Below are 15,908 nucleotides of genomic sequence, written 5' to 3'. Positions count from 1 at the left end.
TGCTGAAAAAATCCAAAATTAACTCACACTGAACAGTTACTCTTTTTTTCAAAACTACACAATTGGCTACATTAAATCTATCGTGCGCTTTTCTGCTCGGCAACATTGTATCATACCGCTTTGCAAGCCCAAATTACAACACCCGGAATGCTTCAGGGCGCCTGGCAGGAGCACCCCTCCCCACACACACTTTTTTATACATGTGCACATCGAACACACACGCATCTGTATCGTCTATACACGTTATACACGGGCACGTTATAAAGAGGCCGTTAAGATTTCCAGACTAGAGTAAGAAGCCAAGAGCTGTTAAATGTTTCGCGCAAAGAAAAGCAGCTGGCTGATGAGAATCAAGACCGTCCTCGGAGCACCAGAGAGCACAGGATTAGTTTTTGTTCCTAAGGTTCAGGTTAACCACCATTTCGTATCTGAGCGTCTTAAAAACATGTGAATTACATAGATGGGAGCGATTCCTTTCTGAACACATGGTGTCTGCCTTAACTAGAGGGAAACTATATCTTGTTTGAGACCACTAGTGTATTTAAAAAAAGAAAAAAGCATACAGCTACAACATTACTATTCAACCATAGTGGTAATACATATAATAAATCCTACCACCATTAGGGCTTGAAAAGTTTAAAGAACTCCAAATGCAGACTTAATGAAAAGCCAGTTTGAAACACTTAAGGCAGGGAATGCCTCTAAATTTGCTAATTCTAGCCCTGGAGTCACCTAAATTATGCAAAACCACTTTTTTTTTTTTTAATTTTCCCACCAATTTAGACTAAAAGTATCAACTGGAAATTAGAAGAGACCATTGTAAGGTAAGGCAGAAGTTTCTGGGTTTCCTCTTTCTTTTTCTTCCTTTCCTTACCGACACCCCCCTCCCTCCCTCCCTCCCCCAACATACTAGATAGATGAAAAAGGGTAAGGCTTAGGAGATAGGTTAACAATTGTTTTATTAGTTTATAATACATACAACTTAAGAAATGCTTTAAAAAAATTTATATTGGAGTCCATTCCAATTCCGGGTCAGGTCAGGAAAAAACAATGTTGATGTATTAAATAATATTCTATAATTCAACAATAGATTAACTTCAGTAATTTAGCAGACATGGTTAAATACTCTTAAATATGCATATATACAATTGTGCAGCCTTAAAAAAAGTCCTTTTCTTCCTATCTTCTCCTCCCAAAGCCGTGCGCCCTGTGAACACAGTACTGGCCTCTAAGCTTTCAGTCTCTCAGCCCGACTTAAAATATTTGAAGAGGAATGTTACAATAGTGGAAATTGCAGCAACCCTATCTTTCTAAACTCTTCATGAGAGGAGATGCCCAAAAGGCAAAATTACCATCAAGTCTCTCTGTAAATAGCAGCTTCCTTATTATCCAGTTCTAGGGTAAATTATTGCTTACGCATTTTCTGCCTGAAAGGATTTTTAACATAGTCCAAAATATTGTTTTTAAAGTTTGCCTACTTGAAAGATAACATCCTTTCAGTGACTTATTTACCACTACTGCTTTGTACATTTAACAGGTTTTTCCTAAGCACATACAATCTGATGCATTTCTCTGCAAATTCTTTTAAAGCAACATGAATTTCACAGGACTAATTTAGCACACAACATTTAGGCACTGTTTTGTAGTTTACTGTTCTCTTTAAAATTTATGTTTGGAATTAGTTTTGTATTGATTGCCGTACTCAGTCTTTTATGGACACAAGCATCCAAGTTACACTTTCAAATCAGGAACTACTCTGTGTTCCTTTTTATCTCACTGAACCAAACTGCTCATTGACAATATTAACAAGCAGGTACACTGCATATCCTAACAAGTTAGAAAGCCTGTTGCAAGCACAGAAGGATCAGAAATAAACATTTAGAGTAGATGAGCGAGATATTTATATTGGTACAACAAAATCTGTTTAAACATACAGCCACTAAAAATATCAGTTATATTGCATCAGGATATCTGACTTTTTGAAAAATTTCTAAACACAATTTAAAAAAAAAAAAGGATTCACAAACCTAAAACACTGTAACAGAAAAAAAAACCCTTCAGCTAACTACCAAGTCTAGTTTCCAACACAAGGCAAAGTAACTTTCAATGATGAAGTTATAAATGGGGAGGGGAGAAAGCATGTTTCAATAAACATTATAAAACCTACTATCTGCCCTCCAAAAGTGAGCATTTGTCAATGGTTCCCTTTTCCATAAAAGCTACAACTATAAAAGTCTGTCTTACTTACCTGAACTTAAATTATCCTAACTGGATCCTACTCCTGGGCCTTAGATATACTGTCACATGACAGGAGCTGTCTGACAAGTCAAGAATTTCCTTTGGAAACAATTAGCCATGCATTTCAGGCTCCAGCTTAGGAAAAGACTGTTCTGTACTTGCTGCACAGCTCTCATCAGCAATTCCGTTTTGGTCTAGATGTTTTAAAGTACAAAATGCTGAGTTTAGAAGGAAGCTCACCTCAAAATCTGCACAATAGCAGAACTGACTATTAATTAGGGCATAACCAAAATAACAACACACTTGTTAAAATAAAAAATGTAACAGAAATTAAGACAGTCTACATAATTACTGAAACGGATTGCTAGCTTTTACTTAACTTTCATTATTCAGTACTGTTTCATTCAGTTCAAAACTATTTTCCATCAGACTCAAGAGAATTCCAAACCTAACCCCCGAATTCAATCGTTTGGGTGTTGCTTCTGCTAATTCCTATGTTTCACCTTTTACCCTACTAAATCTTTCCTAATGGTCTGCTGTATTTTGAGGAGTCAATCATTTATGCAACTTTTTTCAAGAAAATAAATCTTAATGAAATATTAACAAGCTAAATGAAGTAGAAGAATTTTTTAAAAGGACATCTTCCATGAAAACAATAAAATGTGGTTTATAAAGGATGTATTACCCAGGTGTCATGTGGTAGACATACACATACCAGCACAAGAAGTGTCAACATATGAAGTTTCATGCAAGGATTTGTTGTTTGGTTGGGGTTTTTTAATTTAAAAAAATAGTCTTTAATTCAGCCCATGACTGAAACATCAGTGTGCAAAAAGATGAAGTTCAAAAATTAAACTGCAAAATACTGTTACCAGCAAAACAACCCAAATGGATATCTGTAACTAATGAAGAATAAATGCATGATGTTTTCAGCAGTGAAATTTTTTTGCTTCTAGAGTACTTCTCCCCTTGAAGTTTTGCCACTTTCTTAGGCAGAAGGATACTGTTTTCTCATTACACCAGTATCCCCTGACTCACCCAGCCTACAGAGAGAACTTCACAAAGAATAAACAGAGAAATTAAGAAGATAGCACCATTAGAAATAATCCCTCTATCCAAATCAGAAAAAAAAGAAAAAAACTTCATTTATCCTTATCCAACATACTTTGACATTCAGCAGCCTAATAATACAGGGCAAAGGGAGCTCTCATAGCTGTATATTGATAACATTCATAATGGTCATGCATATTACAATCAGAAGTTTTCTAGGGTGCCGTTTGCAAAGTAAGCCTTCATGCAGACAGGCATTCAGCTCATTAACTCCATTTTTGTATTTCCTATTAGTCCCTGAGAATTTAATATTTCTACCTACAATATGGCTATTAAAGGCATTAAAATGATCATACACTTAGCTGTTTGTGATGGAAATGCAATGTGGCTTCAGGGAAAAGAAGCACAGAAATTACAGCAAATTAGCAGTGATGAATACAGATCTTATTTCTAAAATGCTTTCGTTTCATAAGCAAGGTTGCTGAAGAGCAACATAAATTATTTCAGACACGGATACAAAACTAGCCAGCACCAGTTACCCTTAATAAGTTGCTACTATGAATCCAAGACACTTGGGGCTCTGAGACCTCTCTAATTGAGCATTTCCTTTACATAAAATCATCTGGATTTTGACCTAATGTAGGGTCATCATGATCCTTCTTTTAATTACTCAACAGCAGTGCTGGGAGAACTTAAAAGAACCAGGGATTTTCTTTGCTTAACAAGTCTTTTGCCTCTTCAATTAAAGTGATCTCTTTAAATTGTTCAGAATTCAAATGGGTTTTTTTGGTGGACAATTTGCATTATTGCCAGCTGCTCAAAAACCATAAGCTAGGGCTCCCAAAACAAGGGGACCAATTTAAAATTAAGACTTTGGGGTGGGGGTGGAGGGAAGGGAATAAAGACATGTTCTTTTTCTTTGCCTTCTGGCTTCTGAGTAGTTACAGATTGCATTTTAAAGCTCTTCCCTACAATCTCCAGGGCTAAATAATGACTTTTAGGAAAAAAAAAAAAAAGAAAACTGACTTTTAAGTAAGCATATATCTCAGAGATAGAGTATTACATTTAAACACCACAGTCTTGAGATTTACAAAAAAGTATCATTTAAATTCATTTAGAGATTATAACTTACATCTAAGTACTGCAAAAAGTTTTTACAATCTACTCTGAGTATAATGGGAAGTTTTGGATGTGCATACATAGTTTATTAAAATGACTCGCTGAGCTATTACAAAAAAATTACTGACTTTCTGTAACGTATCTCCATAAACATTTTAATTTCTGGTGAAGTTTGCCAATCACAGTAGAAACTTCAAATCATAGCTGTTTAACAACAGATGAGCTCTATAGAATTCTTCATGTAGGGTCAGACAGAAAGCCTTTCTCCCTCAGGACTTATTTCTACCTATCACTGAAAGATTAAAAATCATTTATTTCAATTACAGTACAGTAAGAAAGAAATCTTTATTGGCCAGTTAAAGGCCACTATATCTAAAAATAATAATTAGCTTTCACAGGGAGTCATTGATGCGTTTACCATTAGCTTTTCAGGCTAAAGGTGAAACAGACATAATTAGCATCATTTGTTAAATGATTAATATCAAGTGGGTACCTAACTCTTACTATTCAAAGAAACTGGAAACAATTAAGATTATTTGTAGGAATTGCTGAGTTGCAAGAAGCTGAACAAGCTAGTACAATGTAATATTTATTTTAGCAAAGACTAGGCTATGTCCTGGAAGTCCTACTATAGCTTCTGGCCTGCTCAAACTGTTGCAACTTCATTCTTTGCCAATTGGACAAAAAAAGGGTAATATATGTCTTCTCACTAACACACAAAATAAATAGATTTAGTATTTTAGAAACAACATCAAAGGAAAATCCTGATGACTGCTGCAGGCATTAAATAGTTGATTAAAGTTCCTGCCATGTTCAATTTCTATCATTGTAGTTAATCAATCAAAAGGGATTGTATGAAAATGTTTTATAACATTCATACTAGGTGAGTGTAATACCTCATCAGGAGAGCTACACTTTTGAGCAAAACATATATGTATATATGCAGTTTCTCAAGTTTCCTGGTTGTATTTTAAGTGAGACACATTGTTTTAATAAAATCCCAGAAATGCTTTAAGAGGCAATTACTCCGGCCTCCTTACTAAGGGATTTGACTGTATTTGCTCAGAGATCTACTTTAGACTTCTATACTACAATTCTTAGAGAAAAAGTCATAGCTAAAATACAGAAATGCCTGCTAACCAAGTAGATGACTGCAGATGCACCTAGAAATAGACAAGATCTTAACCAACACTACGGCTTATATGGAAGCTTTACTAACAAGATACTCTTTGTAAACCTGTAAGCCACACTTTATTCACTGCTCTGGTTTCAGCACGTCACACTCAAATTAGCTTTACTGTAGGTAGGTTTGGGTGCTGCTGGCAAGGTAGTTGTGGTGCACAGAATGTAGTATGGAAAGTTTGGGTAGTAAACTAAGGCAAATAGCTCATGCTGAATGCGGTGCTGCTATGATCATATCAAGCCATATTCAACTTATCCCTCCACAATAATGAACTACCAGTGGAAAACTGCATCCATGATACAAACCTATCTATACAGTCAACTGAGAATTTGGTAATAAAATCTAGGCCTTGTATGATTCAATATTCATTTTATTGAAAACTGACACTTGAGGAAATCAACGTGTATTTCTGGTCATCAATATTTATTACCAGTTACCATTTCTGTTCAATTCCAACCTCTCCTCTGCACCTCCAACCTCCAAAACCTCAGCTGCCATCAATGTTAGGCTTCTGGCCTCCCTCTCAGGCTGAAACTGGTCCAAGATTTTAACTAATATTTCTGGGTGAGAGGAGGACTGCTGCAGACCCAGGTTTGTACTAAAGAAGAGGCTGAAATTGATTTTTAAAAAAATTATAACCAGTTACTTTGGAGAGAAACCACTGTGCGACCCAGAAGACTGAGGCAGCACAAAACTGGTATTTGTTAATTAAACACCATATCCCATCAAGTCAAGGAAACACACTTGTAGGCTTGTACGAAAAGCATAGCCGAGCTATTTTCAAAGTAAACAGCAGGAATCCACAGCCAAAAGCTGATCAAAGGATGAGTTTGGGGAACAGATACAGAAGGCTTAGATTTAAGAAAACTTAAACATTCTAGACCACTCCCACTATCAACAATTTAGGAATATAATACTCACTAAAGAGTATTTTACAGAGAATAAATATTTTGAAGACATAGAAAAATAGTTCACAGCATCAAGGTACCTGTAATATATTACCTTGAAATAAAACTTGTATTTAAAAGATTAAAAAGAGAAGATTGTTCTTGTAGTGGTATCAACTTTTCATTCATACAAATATTAAGCAGAGTATATCTGGTTTTTCATATATTCACATTATTGCTTGTTACCACAACTGTACAAGGAACGTATTCTTAACTTACATTAATGTTCATGTACAGTAATTTTAGATACCTAACAAATTAAAAAATATGATTGAGTTGCAATTAAAAAAAACCAACAACCTATGTGTGAAGATATGTACAACTAAGATATAAGTAGAAGAAACAAAATACAACTGGCCTGACCCAAGCATACATCATATATCCAGTTTAAAAAGTCTTATAGTGATACAGAAAATAAGCTCTGTAAACCAAAATGAGCAGAAGCAAGGGTGCAATAAATAATTATCTAACACATTTAAACTTACACTGTTGTCCAGTGTACCCTGCTTTGATTATTTTTAATACACAGCATCTGCATTTGCATCTGGAACTGTACTGTTCAAGACTTCTTCAATAACTTTTTTCTGCTTATGTGGCTTTAAAACAAACAAACAACAAAAAAAAAAACCCTGAAAGGTCCTCTTGGACAGTAAGTTTTACTAAAACAAGTCCTTCTGCACCTCTGTGTACAGGATCCAGTAAACAGTAGGAATAAAGCTGATACGTGGGCATTAGCCTGAATTAAAACAGCTACTTTATAAACTGCAATACTAATATATTTTTGTGATCTTGAGTTCTACTAATCAGATGCATGCAATTCTCTCAGCAATTCTTCTAGTCTTAGTAAAATAATTATATTTTGCTGCTTTTATTTTTTTTAACCTTTAAATTAGAACTTTTTCAGAACCAGCTGACAGGACTTCTTCATGAAAAGCACAGAGATTGCTACTAATGCAATGACATTTGGGTTCCAAAAAGCAGTTTCAGAAAGAACTTTATCTCCTTTTGTTGGAAGAGGTTAGCCAATATCCAAAAACGAAATAAAAATAGTTACAATTGACTAGTCACTGACAAAAATTTAGGAAGATCTTTCTTCAGCATGTAAATGAATGATTAAAAGGACTTACACAATGTACAGTCAATCAGTTGTGTCATTTTGGGATAAAAAATACCTGCTCACTTGTATACCATTTTCAGCTGTGTATTTATAGTAATATATATATGTACACACACACGCGCGCACACATATAAAAGACTCTTTGAAAATCAAGATACATTAATAAACAGAAGTAATAAAAGTAACAATAACTTAAGTAGTAGTTAACATTTGCGTGAAATTACTTTGCGGATTTTGACCAACTGCACTCAGAACATGCTCTTATTTAAAAAACAAACAAACAACAAAATAAAACAAAAAAAAAACCAACCAAACAAAAAAAAATGCAAACACCACAAGATTCTGTAGAACCAATGTTATGTCACCACCAGGAGAGCACCAAGCAAGGCACCATTGGAAAGACAACATACTTGAATAAGTCTCTATAAATAAATCAAATGCTAATCTGGTCGAAAAATCGGTGTCTTTGGTAAAAATTCTATAAGGATGACCTGTATAAAAAGAAAACAAATATATATTAAATGGAAGGTGGCAGCAATCCTATTATCTATTACAATGATAAATAACATGCTTTTAAGTACATCAAGTTGTGATGATGATGGTGATCAAATATCACAGTGCTTTTCTTACATAGGAGACCTTTAGAAAAGTCATGTTCGCTATAATTGTTACGGGGTAGAAAAATCAAAACTCTTGAGGAATCAAATTCAATTGGAAAAGTTTGCCTACCAATACCTAACATATCTAAACAAACTGAAATAAGCTATTACATAATTATCCTTTAACATAATTCATTTACTAGGAAAAAACTATAAAAGAGATAAACATATTCATGTAAAAAAACACCAGAAGGCACAATGTATGCAAAGTTAATTTTCAGTTACTCATGCAATTCCCTCTGCTTCAAAATTTTTTCCACTTAATATAGGATTCTAAATCATGTTTCTAGTTCAAAACTCATACAGAAAGGTGTATCAACCTTTGCAGAGTTCACATGTCTAACAAATCTGCAAGTAGTTAACAAGAAACTTGACTAATGCTTTTGCATGATTATTCTTTTGGTCCCGATTCAAATTTAAACTATGTGTTTCTGAGCTATGTACATATAGTAGGGTACACTCCAGAATACAATCCAAGTATTTATTCTACTTCAAATAGAAAGCTTAAAGAAGATGTTCACATGTGCATTTTCTTTCTCAGCGAGACAGTCATAATAGAGCAGCATGACTGTCTTCATAAACAAGTAAATGCATCTGGTAACATATCTAAGAATTTTATTTACTTGTAAGGGGAGCATGCCTTTCTAAGAAGTTAATAAAGAATTTCTGAATGGTTTTGATTGTAAAGGAGAACACAACTTGGCTTCTTAAACACTTCAATCTCTGATAGGATACTGAACATCAGAAAAGAAGTAAGTCTGATTTTATTTCTAAGGTAAATGCTTTTGAAATACTGAACATCAAATTCAGGTGTATAAGTTTATTTTTAGAGATATTCAGAAGTGACTTATTTTCAGAAGTGATGCAAACTGATCAAAATCCATTGATCACTGACATGAGTCAACCACTGGATGTTTCAGATATACCAGGCTTCTGATATTCAGGCAAGGTTTCAAAAAGGGAGCAAGAAGTAAAGCTGGAACATTGTGTTTATGCCAAAGGTGTAAGACTATCTTGTCTTTATTTAATTTATTTAATTATTTATTTTATTTAGCATCTGTAAGAGTGGATTTAGAGCATCAAGTCAGCAAAGCACCAAGTTTGAGGTACAAGAGTCTGATTTAAATCACCTGTTTTGAAAAAAATTGAGAATAAGTTTTTATTATTTAAAATTAAATTGTGAATACAACAATAAGGGCAGTTTTTAAGAGACTAGCAAATCAGTTCACTGAAAAAAATCAGAAAATAGTACAGAGAGGTTTTGTAAAAATTTTCTCATGAAATACATCCAGATATTAGATGTTTCACAAATTGAAAATAGTATCTTCAATATTTATCCTGTAAAACTACATGCTCATGCTTACATATTATTAATATAAACAGGTCAACTGATTTTAAATGGTATTTAATAGAATGAACATTCATCTGTAAATGTTGCTGGGTAATAGTATTTACAAACTAGCATTGTATGTGTTTTTTTCAATTGAATCTGCAAAACATCAGATGTGACAAGGTTTTCCTGTAGAAATGTGAAATAAAACCCCCTCCATTTAGGTAAAACTCAAATCTACTTTCTGAAATTTGCTTTATTCCATTTTCACTCAGATCTTATACATCTAAACCAAAAAATTTTGTAGAATAGATGTTACAAAAACTCTACTTATTCAGTGAACTGAATAGAGCCATTCTGTAAAAAACATTTTAAAGATCTTGTTTCAGGCTAGAAATAAGATCTAATGTAGAAACAGAAAAAAGGAGAAGACTAAAAGAAAAAGATTTTAATATAATTTCCAACTAATTAATCACTTTTAAATTTTTTCATATGCATGATAGCTTTGTTGTTTCAAAGAACAAAGTACCATGTAATGAAAGATCACGGATAAGTTCAAACTAACACAGTAGACATTTCTCAAAGGTTAATCTTTATTTTTAAAAAGTTAACCCTTCCCATTGCCTACTTCCTAGAGCATTAAAAGAAATTATGCAAATTCTAATGTTTCTTACATTTTAGCAGCTTAATTTCATCCTATTCTATGTACCTCCAAGATATTTTGAAAATGGAAATAAGAACAGCACCAAAAAAGAGCAAAAAGGTTGCAAGCTAAACAAACTGAAATCCCACATTGGACATCATTCATTTTAAACTGCACATAACTTCTTGCTGTGTATTTCCAAGACAGGCTTATGGAGTCTCAGTCAAAGGCTGAAGTTAAAACTCCAGAGACTGAAAAATTTTAGTGACACCAATTGGAGGGAGATAAAGATACTTTCAAGACAGTTGAGGTAAGGGGCAGTTAAAATCTAAAAAGGCTAAAGGTTTCTTAAGCTCCAACAGCTTAGTTGAAAGGTCTTCTTCCATACTTTTAGACTTGATTAGCATTATATAAAACAGCCATATCTGACTTGCTGCGTAACCAAAGTTGTGGTTATTCTTTATACAGCATCTAAAATTTCACACTCCATCAGCACATGTTCAAGCTATTTTATCTTGGCAATTAATTTATTATTTTTCAGAACACAGTGAAGCCTTGTTTTCAAGTCATTCATAACTTTATAAATCAGTCCTGCACATGAAACCATGCATCTGTGAACCGTAGAAAATCCTTGCACTCAGGCGATTAAGCTCCTGACACCTTTACTGATTAATAATCATGAAAAGAATAAGATCAGAAGCAAAATAAATGATCATTTAATAGAGAAACTCACAAAACAGCCCTTTAACTTACATATTCCATCATGTTATTCGTTTCACATTTCCTTTTGCTTAGTCTCCAATGCAAGCACAGCTAGACAAGGAGGAAAGAAAAAGAAGAAAAATGAGCTGTATTTTATTGCAGCACACAGACTAGCCCATTTGTCCACCTTTCATATTTTTCGTTCAACAAAAGCATCTGTTTCCATACTGTGCAATTCAAACTCCAACAGTACGAAGCTGCTCCCTGCGGCACTCACCTTGTGGTATAACCTATTGTTTTCCCATTCTAATAACTTCTCAATCGATCTTCGTGTCTGGAAGACAAATGAGAAAGAATTTTACTCTTGACTGGTTTTAGAAAAACTTTGTTTTGCAGCTGCTTTTGTGTGAAAAGGAGAGGTACAGGACAGTGACTGAGTACAGGGTGGTCTGTAGTACTATCAAAACTTCTCTGGTATTAAATAGTAACTAGAACAGAAACAACTTCTTATGACACCCAAATAACCATCTTCAACCAATTTGGAACAAAAACTTTTCATATGTATGCTTTCTGGTTCTTATAGCAGTTATAACTTTAAAACCACAGAAATTTCAAAGCGATCTAAGTATAAAAGCAGGAACACTGCTCCTTCAGTATCAGTGGTCTAAATGCACCACTTCTAAGAAGGTCAGCATCTAAACTGAGAAATGTTGCAAACTACTTTGCAATGCTGTAGGTCAAGTACAAATTTGCAACACTAAACAAAAGAAAAAATTTTGTTACTTTTATATCCAGATTTAAGAGACTGAAAACCAAATGCAGAAAGTTACAGTAAACTGCACAAATGAATGTTACTAAATCTGTGATTTGTATAAAGAGCTAACCCAATATTTAAGATTCTAAAGCAAAGTTTTACTGCCTATGTTGTCCACACTTGACACTTCAGACAGAGAATCCTGAAAGCTGTTCTGCATAGCTTTTTAAGATTTGCACGCTAGTATTAAAGAACATTCTGTGTTACAAAGTTTCACAGCATTTTGAATATAATTATTCAGTTATATTTACATTTGAGAAATACATTCTGACATTTATGGTCATTTGACTGCCAGAATATATACTGCTTAGCTCTAAATGGGATTTGCTACTATGAATAAAAAGAGGATAATTCATGGTGCCAGGTGTTAAGATGAGACCAACAGAGCTGCAGGTGCAAAAGGACGGAGCAATGACAAGGATCAAATACAACTTAGTGCAGCTGCAGCTTCCTTACAAGGCAGAGAGGGGTGAGGGGAAGGGATGAGAAAGCATCTTGCTGTTATTACTACAAAATACAAGTACTGTAAATGAACCTTAACAAATCAAACTAAGTGCTGTCACAAGAAACAAGAATGTCTGAGTAAAATAAAAATTAGACAACAAATTATTCATTTCCCACCAAATATTAACATCTTGGTTTTCAAACATCAGTTTCTCTCTAGTTTAATACCGAAGTGGTTGTGGGGAAGCACATCTAAGCATGTACTGTGGTCACATGATTAAAAATTAGATCATTGCTATCTATGAGTAATCATTACACTGAATTTTTATTATGTTTTATTTTAAAAAGCACAAGTCAAGGAATTATCGGAAGGTGGATGTGCCAGTGACTAATTTATCACATCAACTGGGAATTGAGTATTTTGGGGGTTATTGTTATTATTATGTTTTTAAAGACAGTGCCCTTTAACAATAATCAGTAGACCTCACTTGTTTCTTTGTAAAGATAGCCTTTTAGAGTCTGCTCTCCTTTTAAATGAAAATAGGGCAGCAGTTATGGTCACACTTTTGTTAATTTAGTTGCCAGTCAGCTCCAAATCAAAAGAAAATAAGGCTGCAGAGTGTAATTAACATTCAGTTCAGTCGTTTTGTCCCTTGTCTAGCCCCCAAGCTTTGTTAAAATTGCCATCTGAATGCTGAAGGCTGTAGGGAAATCGATTTGATTCTAATCGCACCATGAAAAGAACATGATCTAACTGCTTTCAGCCCTCCGTAAATCTGTACTAGGTCTTTAGCACAATGCAACTTCCAATTTAAAAAGCACTGAATGTCTCGTCAATGACTTTGTGAAGAAAAAAGAACAAGGAGCAGACATAAAAATTCCAATAGTTGTTTAAGCATTAAAGTTCATTTGCATCACAGCAAACCTGAAAAGGGCTGACCTCTCAAACCGCCTCTCAGGTCTATGAAGTTGTAGCCTTGACAAGCTCACATTGACAGAGCTCATTGACTCTGAAAGGCTACTCTATCAATGGTGAAAAATGGCAATAGGTTCTACTCTGAGCAGGCATCTGCCTGCCCACCCGCTGCTAAACCAATGGCAAAACTGATTCAAAACCTGAATCTACCTTGTAATCTTCCTTTCCAGGACCTTTTAATAATAGATTAAGATCACTATACAATTTAATTTCATTGTTTGCCCCAAAGAGTGTGACAAACATCCAAGCTTTTCAAATTCCAATAAAATTACATATATATTACAATACATACACATAAATAAGAAATTGATAGGTGGTTATGTACTGTTAATTGGTTTCTTTAAATAAGAAGCCAGTTTAAAGTCATTTGACTAGCATGAGATAAAAACACATGCAGCCTCAAGACCACGATTATTTACGTTCCCAGAGTCTTAAATACAATCCTTCCTGTAGTATAATTTGGAATAGTCATAGCTCCCAAATCACGCCATATATCAATACAGAAACGTTAATGAAAATTAGACTGTAAAATATTTCTACAAACCTCGGAGCTTGGAATAGAAAGAAATGAATTAAACAGCATCACACAATTCACTATAGTAAGTTTTCTTCCTACTTGACAGGTGAAAAAAAGCACTTGCACGTGCAGCTTAATTAATCACTGCTCTTGACATCTCAATGATTTACAGTGAGGAGCAGGTGAGGATATACAAAACCAGAAAGGAACACTTGATTTGAGTGTAGCATTTCCAGCACACTAGGATGACAAGCTTATATATTCTATCAATGGCGTACAGAAAAACCCATACAGCAAATTATTTGTTAGCCACAACAAAAGCACAAATTAAGTGGAAGAGAGACTTGCTTATTAGAAAGATTTAATACTATCCAGATTTTAATTTTTTTTTCCTTAAAAATCCCAATCCAATATTTAAGCAAAGCTAAAACTGCAATTCAAGTACACTTTTTAGCATACCCATGATAAGAAAGTATGCTTTGTAACATGAAAAAAGCAGATAGTCTTTCATGTTATCCACAGAATTTTGTGAAATAGACCTCTTCTACTATCTAGATGCGACGTTTAATGAAACATTCCTGTAAAATAACTCATTCATTCAAGATAGTCATGTTTGACAGTGTCTTTTGAAAAATCAGACTACTAAAAAAGCTCAACTCAGAATACACTTTCACCAATGCTTATTGCTCCCAATTAAAAAATTTAAATTAAATTAGATGGAAAGTAAAATAAAGTTTTGCCCTTAAACATGGAAGAAAAAAATAGGAAGATTAAGTATGAACTTTTCATGCAGAAACAAGGCAGTATTTAATACAAATGGTGTGTTACCTGTATTACCAACCACAAGACCTTTCTGTTATGTCTCTGCAGTGTCTAGCGAAGTTAGCTTACAATTCCAGATGCAGTTATGATCTAGACTGGGAGGCTGTGCAGCCACAAGGCCCCCTCTTGCAGTGCATGACCTGGAACATACACGCTACACTAAACTACTAGTGAATGGGCCAAAGCCCCCTCAACTCCTGCTGTAAATCAGTCAATGACTGGTACAATATTAAACAAAAGGATCTTACATGACTCCCCAAATGGTGCCAATTTGAGTACCTCTCTTTGTCTTTATTTAAGTGGGGAAACAACATGGACAGTAACAACACAATCCTCCACTATCAATTTTATTCATAGTAGTCTGGGAACAAAAGAAAGATCTCCCACTACCTGCATTTAATCTTTGACTTTTCATCTGAAAACTCCAAAACATATGCAAATATAGTGCAACATTATTCCAATAAATAGTAAATGGAGAGTTTCAAATTCCTTCATATAAAACTTTACTACAATCAAGCATTAATAATTTTGAATATTGCCCTAAAAAAAACACACTTTATGCTCAAATTTCAAGATACAAAGAGACTAATTTAAGCAGATTTTTGTTGATTCTCACATGGCCAGAATTTGTATTACACCCCGCAGAAGAAAGGCAAAGGATCCTATCAGAGGTCTGAACTATACCATCTCTGCTCATTCAAAGAGAGAAATGATAGAAGCAGGAATTTCTGTTCATCCTCCAAAGATATATCTGACCACAAAACTGATACCCAAGTAATTTAGTTATCAGCACAAACAATGAAATATAAAGTTAGAAGATAACTGAGTCACATAACTGTATGCTCACTTTCAACACGTCAGAACATCCCCCAAGTCAATTCTGAGGCCCATATCGGTCCCACAAAAATGTCAAAGCTGTACTCGGAACACACGTAACTGAATTACATGTATCTTTCTCAGCACAGATAAAGTCCCCACTTTGAACACAGTATCACAAATAAACCCTTCAGAAACTGTAAATTGGTAGGATTCCCATCTTACTGAGGAATTCTCTATTTGTGAAGGGCAAAGGTGACAAAGGTAAAACCCGAGTTGATTTCAGATCCTGACATCCTGGAATATCTGCTTCAACATGTACAGTAGTTTGAAAAGGTGTCTGTTCAACCACATAAGTGTATCTTGCATCATCTCTCCTATTAGTAGCTAGGATATTTCTTACTAGAGACTATTGTAAGGGTGCTCATCCCAGAAGCCACGGCAGCATCCATGCAAGAAAGTGAATGAAACCCATATTACCAGGATTAAAGAGTATCTGGAAATAAATGTAGCATTCTGGTGCTTTTTGTA

The 15,908-nt window shown here is 34.4% G+C and overlaps 1 protein-coding gene across 1 annotated transcript in view; it reads right to left on the bottom strand.

Moving 5' to 3' along the window:
- Window positions 1–942: 942 nt before the first annotated feature.
- CHIC2 (cysteine rich hydrophobic domain 2) overlaps window positions 943–15,908 on the bottom strand; it is a 32,530-nt gene continuing 17,564 nt past the window's right edge. The window contains exons 4-6 of the mRNA XM_049831920.1: window positions 11,266–11,322; window positions 11,040–11,099; window positions 943–8,145 (exon numbers count right to left, since the gene is read on the bottom strand). Coding sequence (XP_049687877.1) covers window positions 8,095–8,145; window positions 11,040–11,099; window positions 11,266–11,322 — 168 coding nt within the window. The 3' untranslated portion in view covers window positions 943–8,094. The remainder of the gene's footprint in view (window positions 8,146–11,039; window positions 11,100–11,265; window positions 11,323–15,908) is intronic.

The sequence above is a fragment of the Accipiter gentilis genome, chromosome 3 (assembly GCF_929443795.1).
Source record: "Accipiter gentilis chromosome 3, bAccGen1.1, whole genome shotgun sequence".
In the NCBI taxonomy this organism is placed as follows: Eukaryota; Metazoa; Chordata; class Aves; order Accipitriformes; family Accipitridae; genus Astur; species Astur gentilis.
Note: the sequence above shows the minus strand (reverse complement) of the source record. Positions and strands in the feature narration are given on the sequence as shown.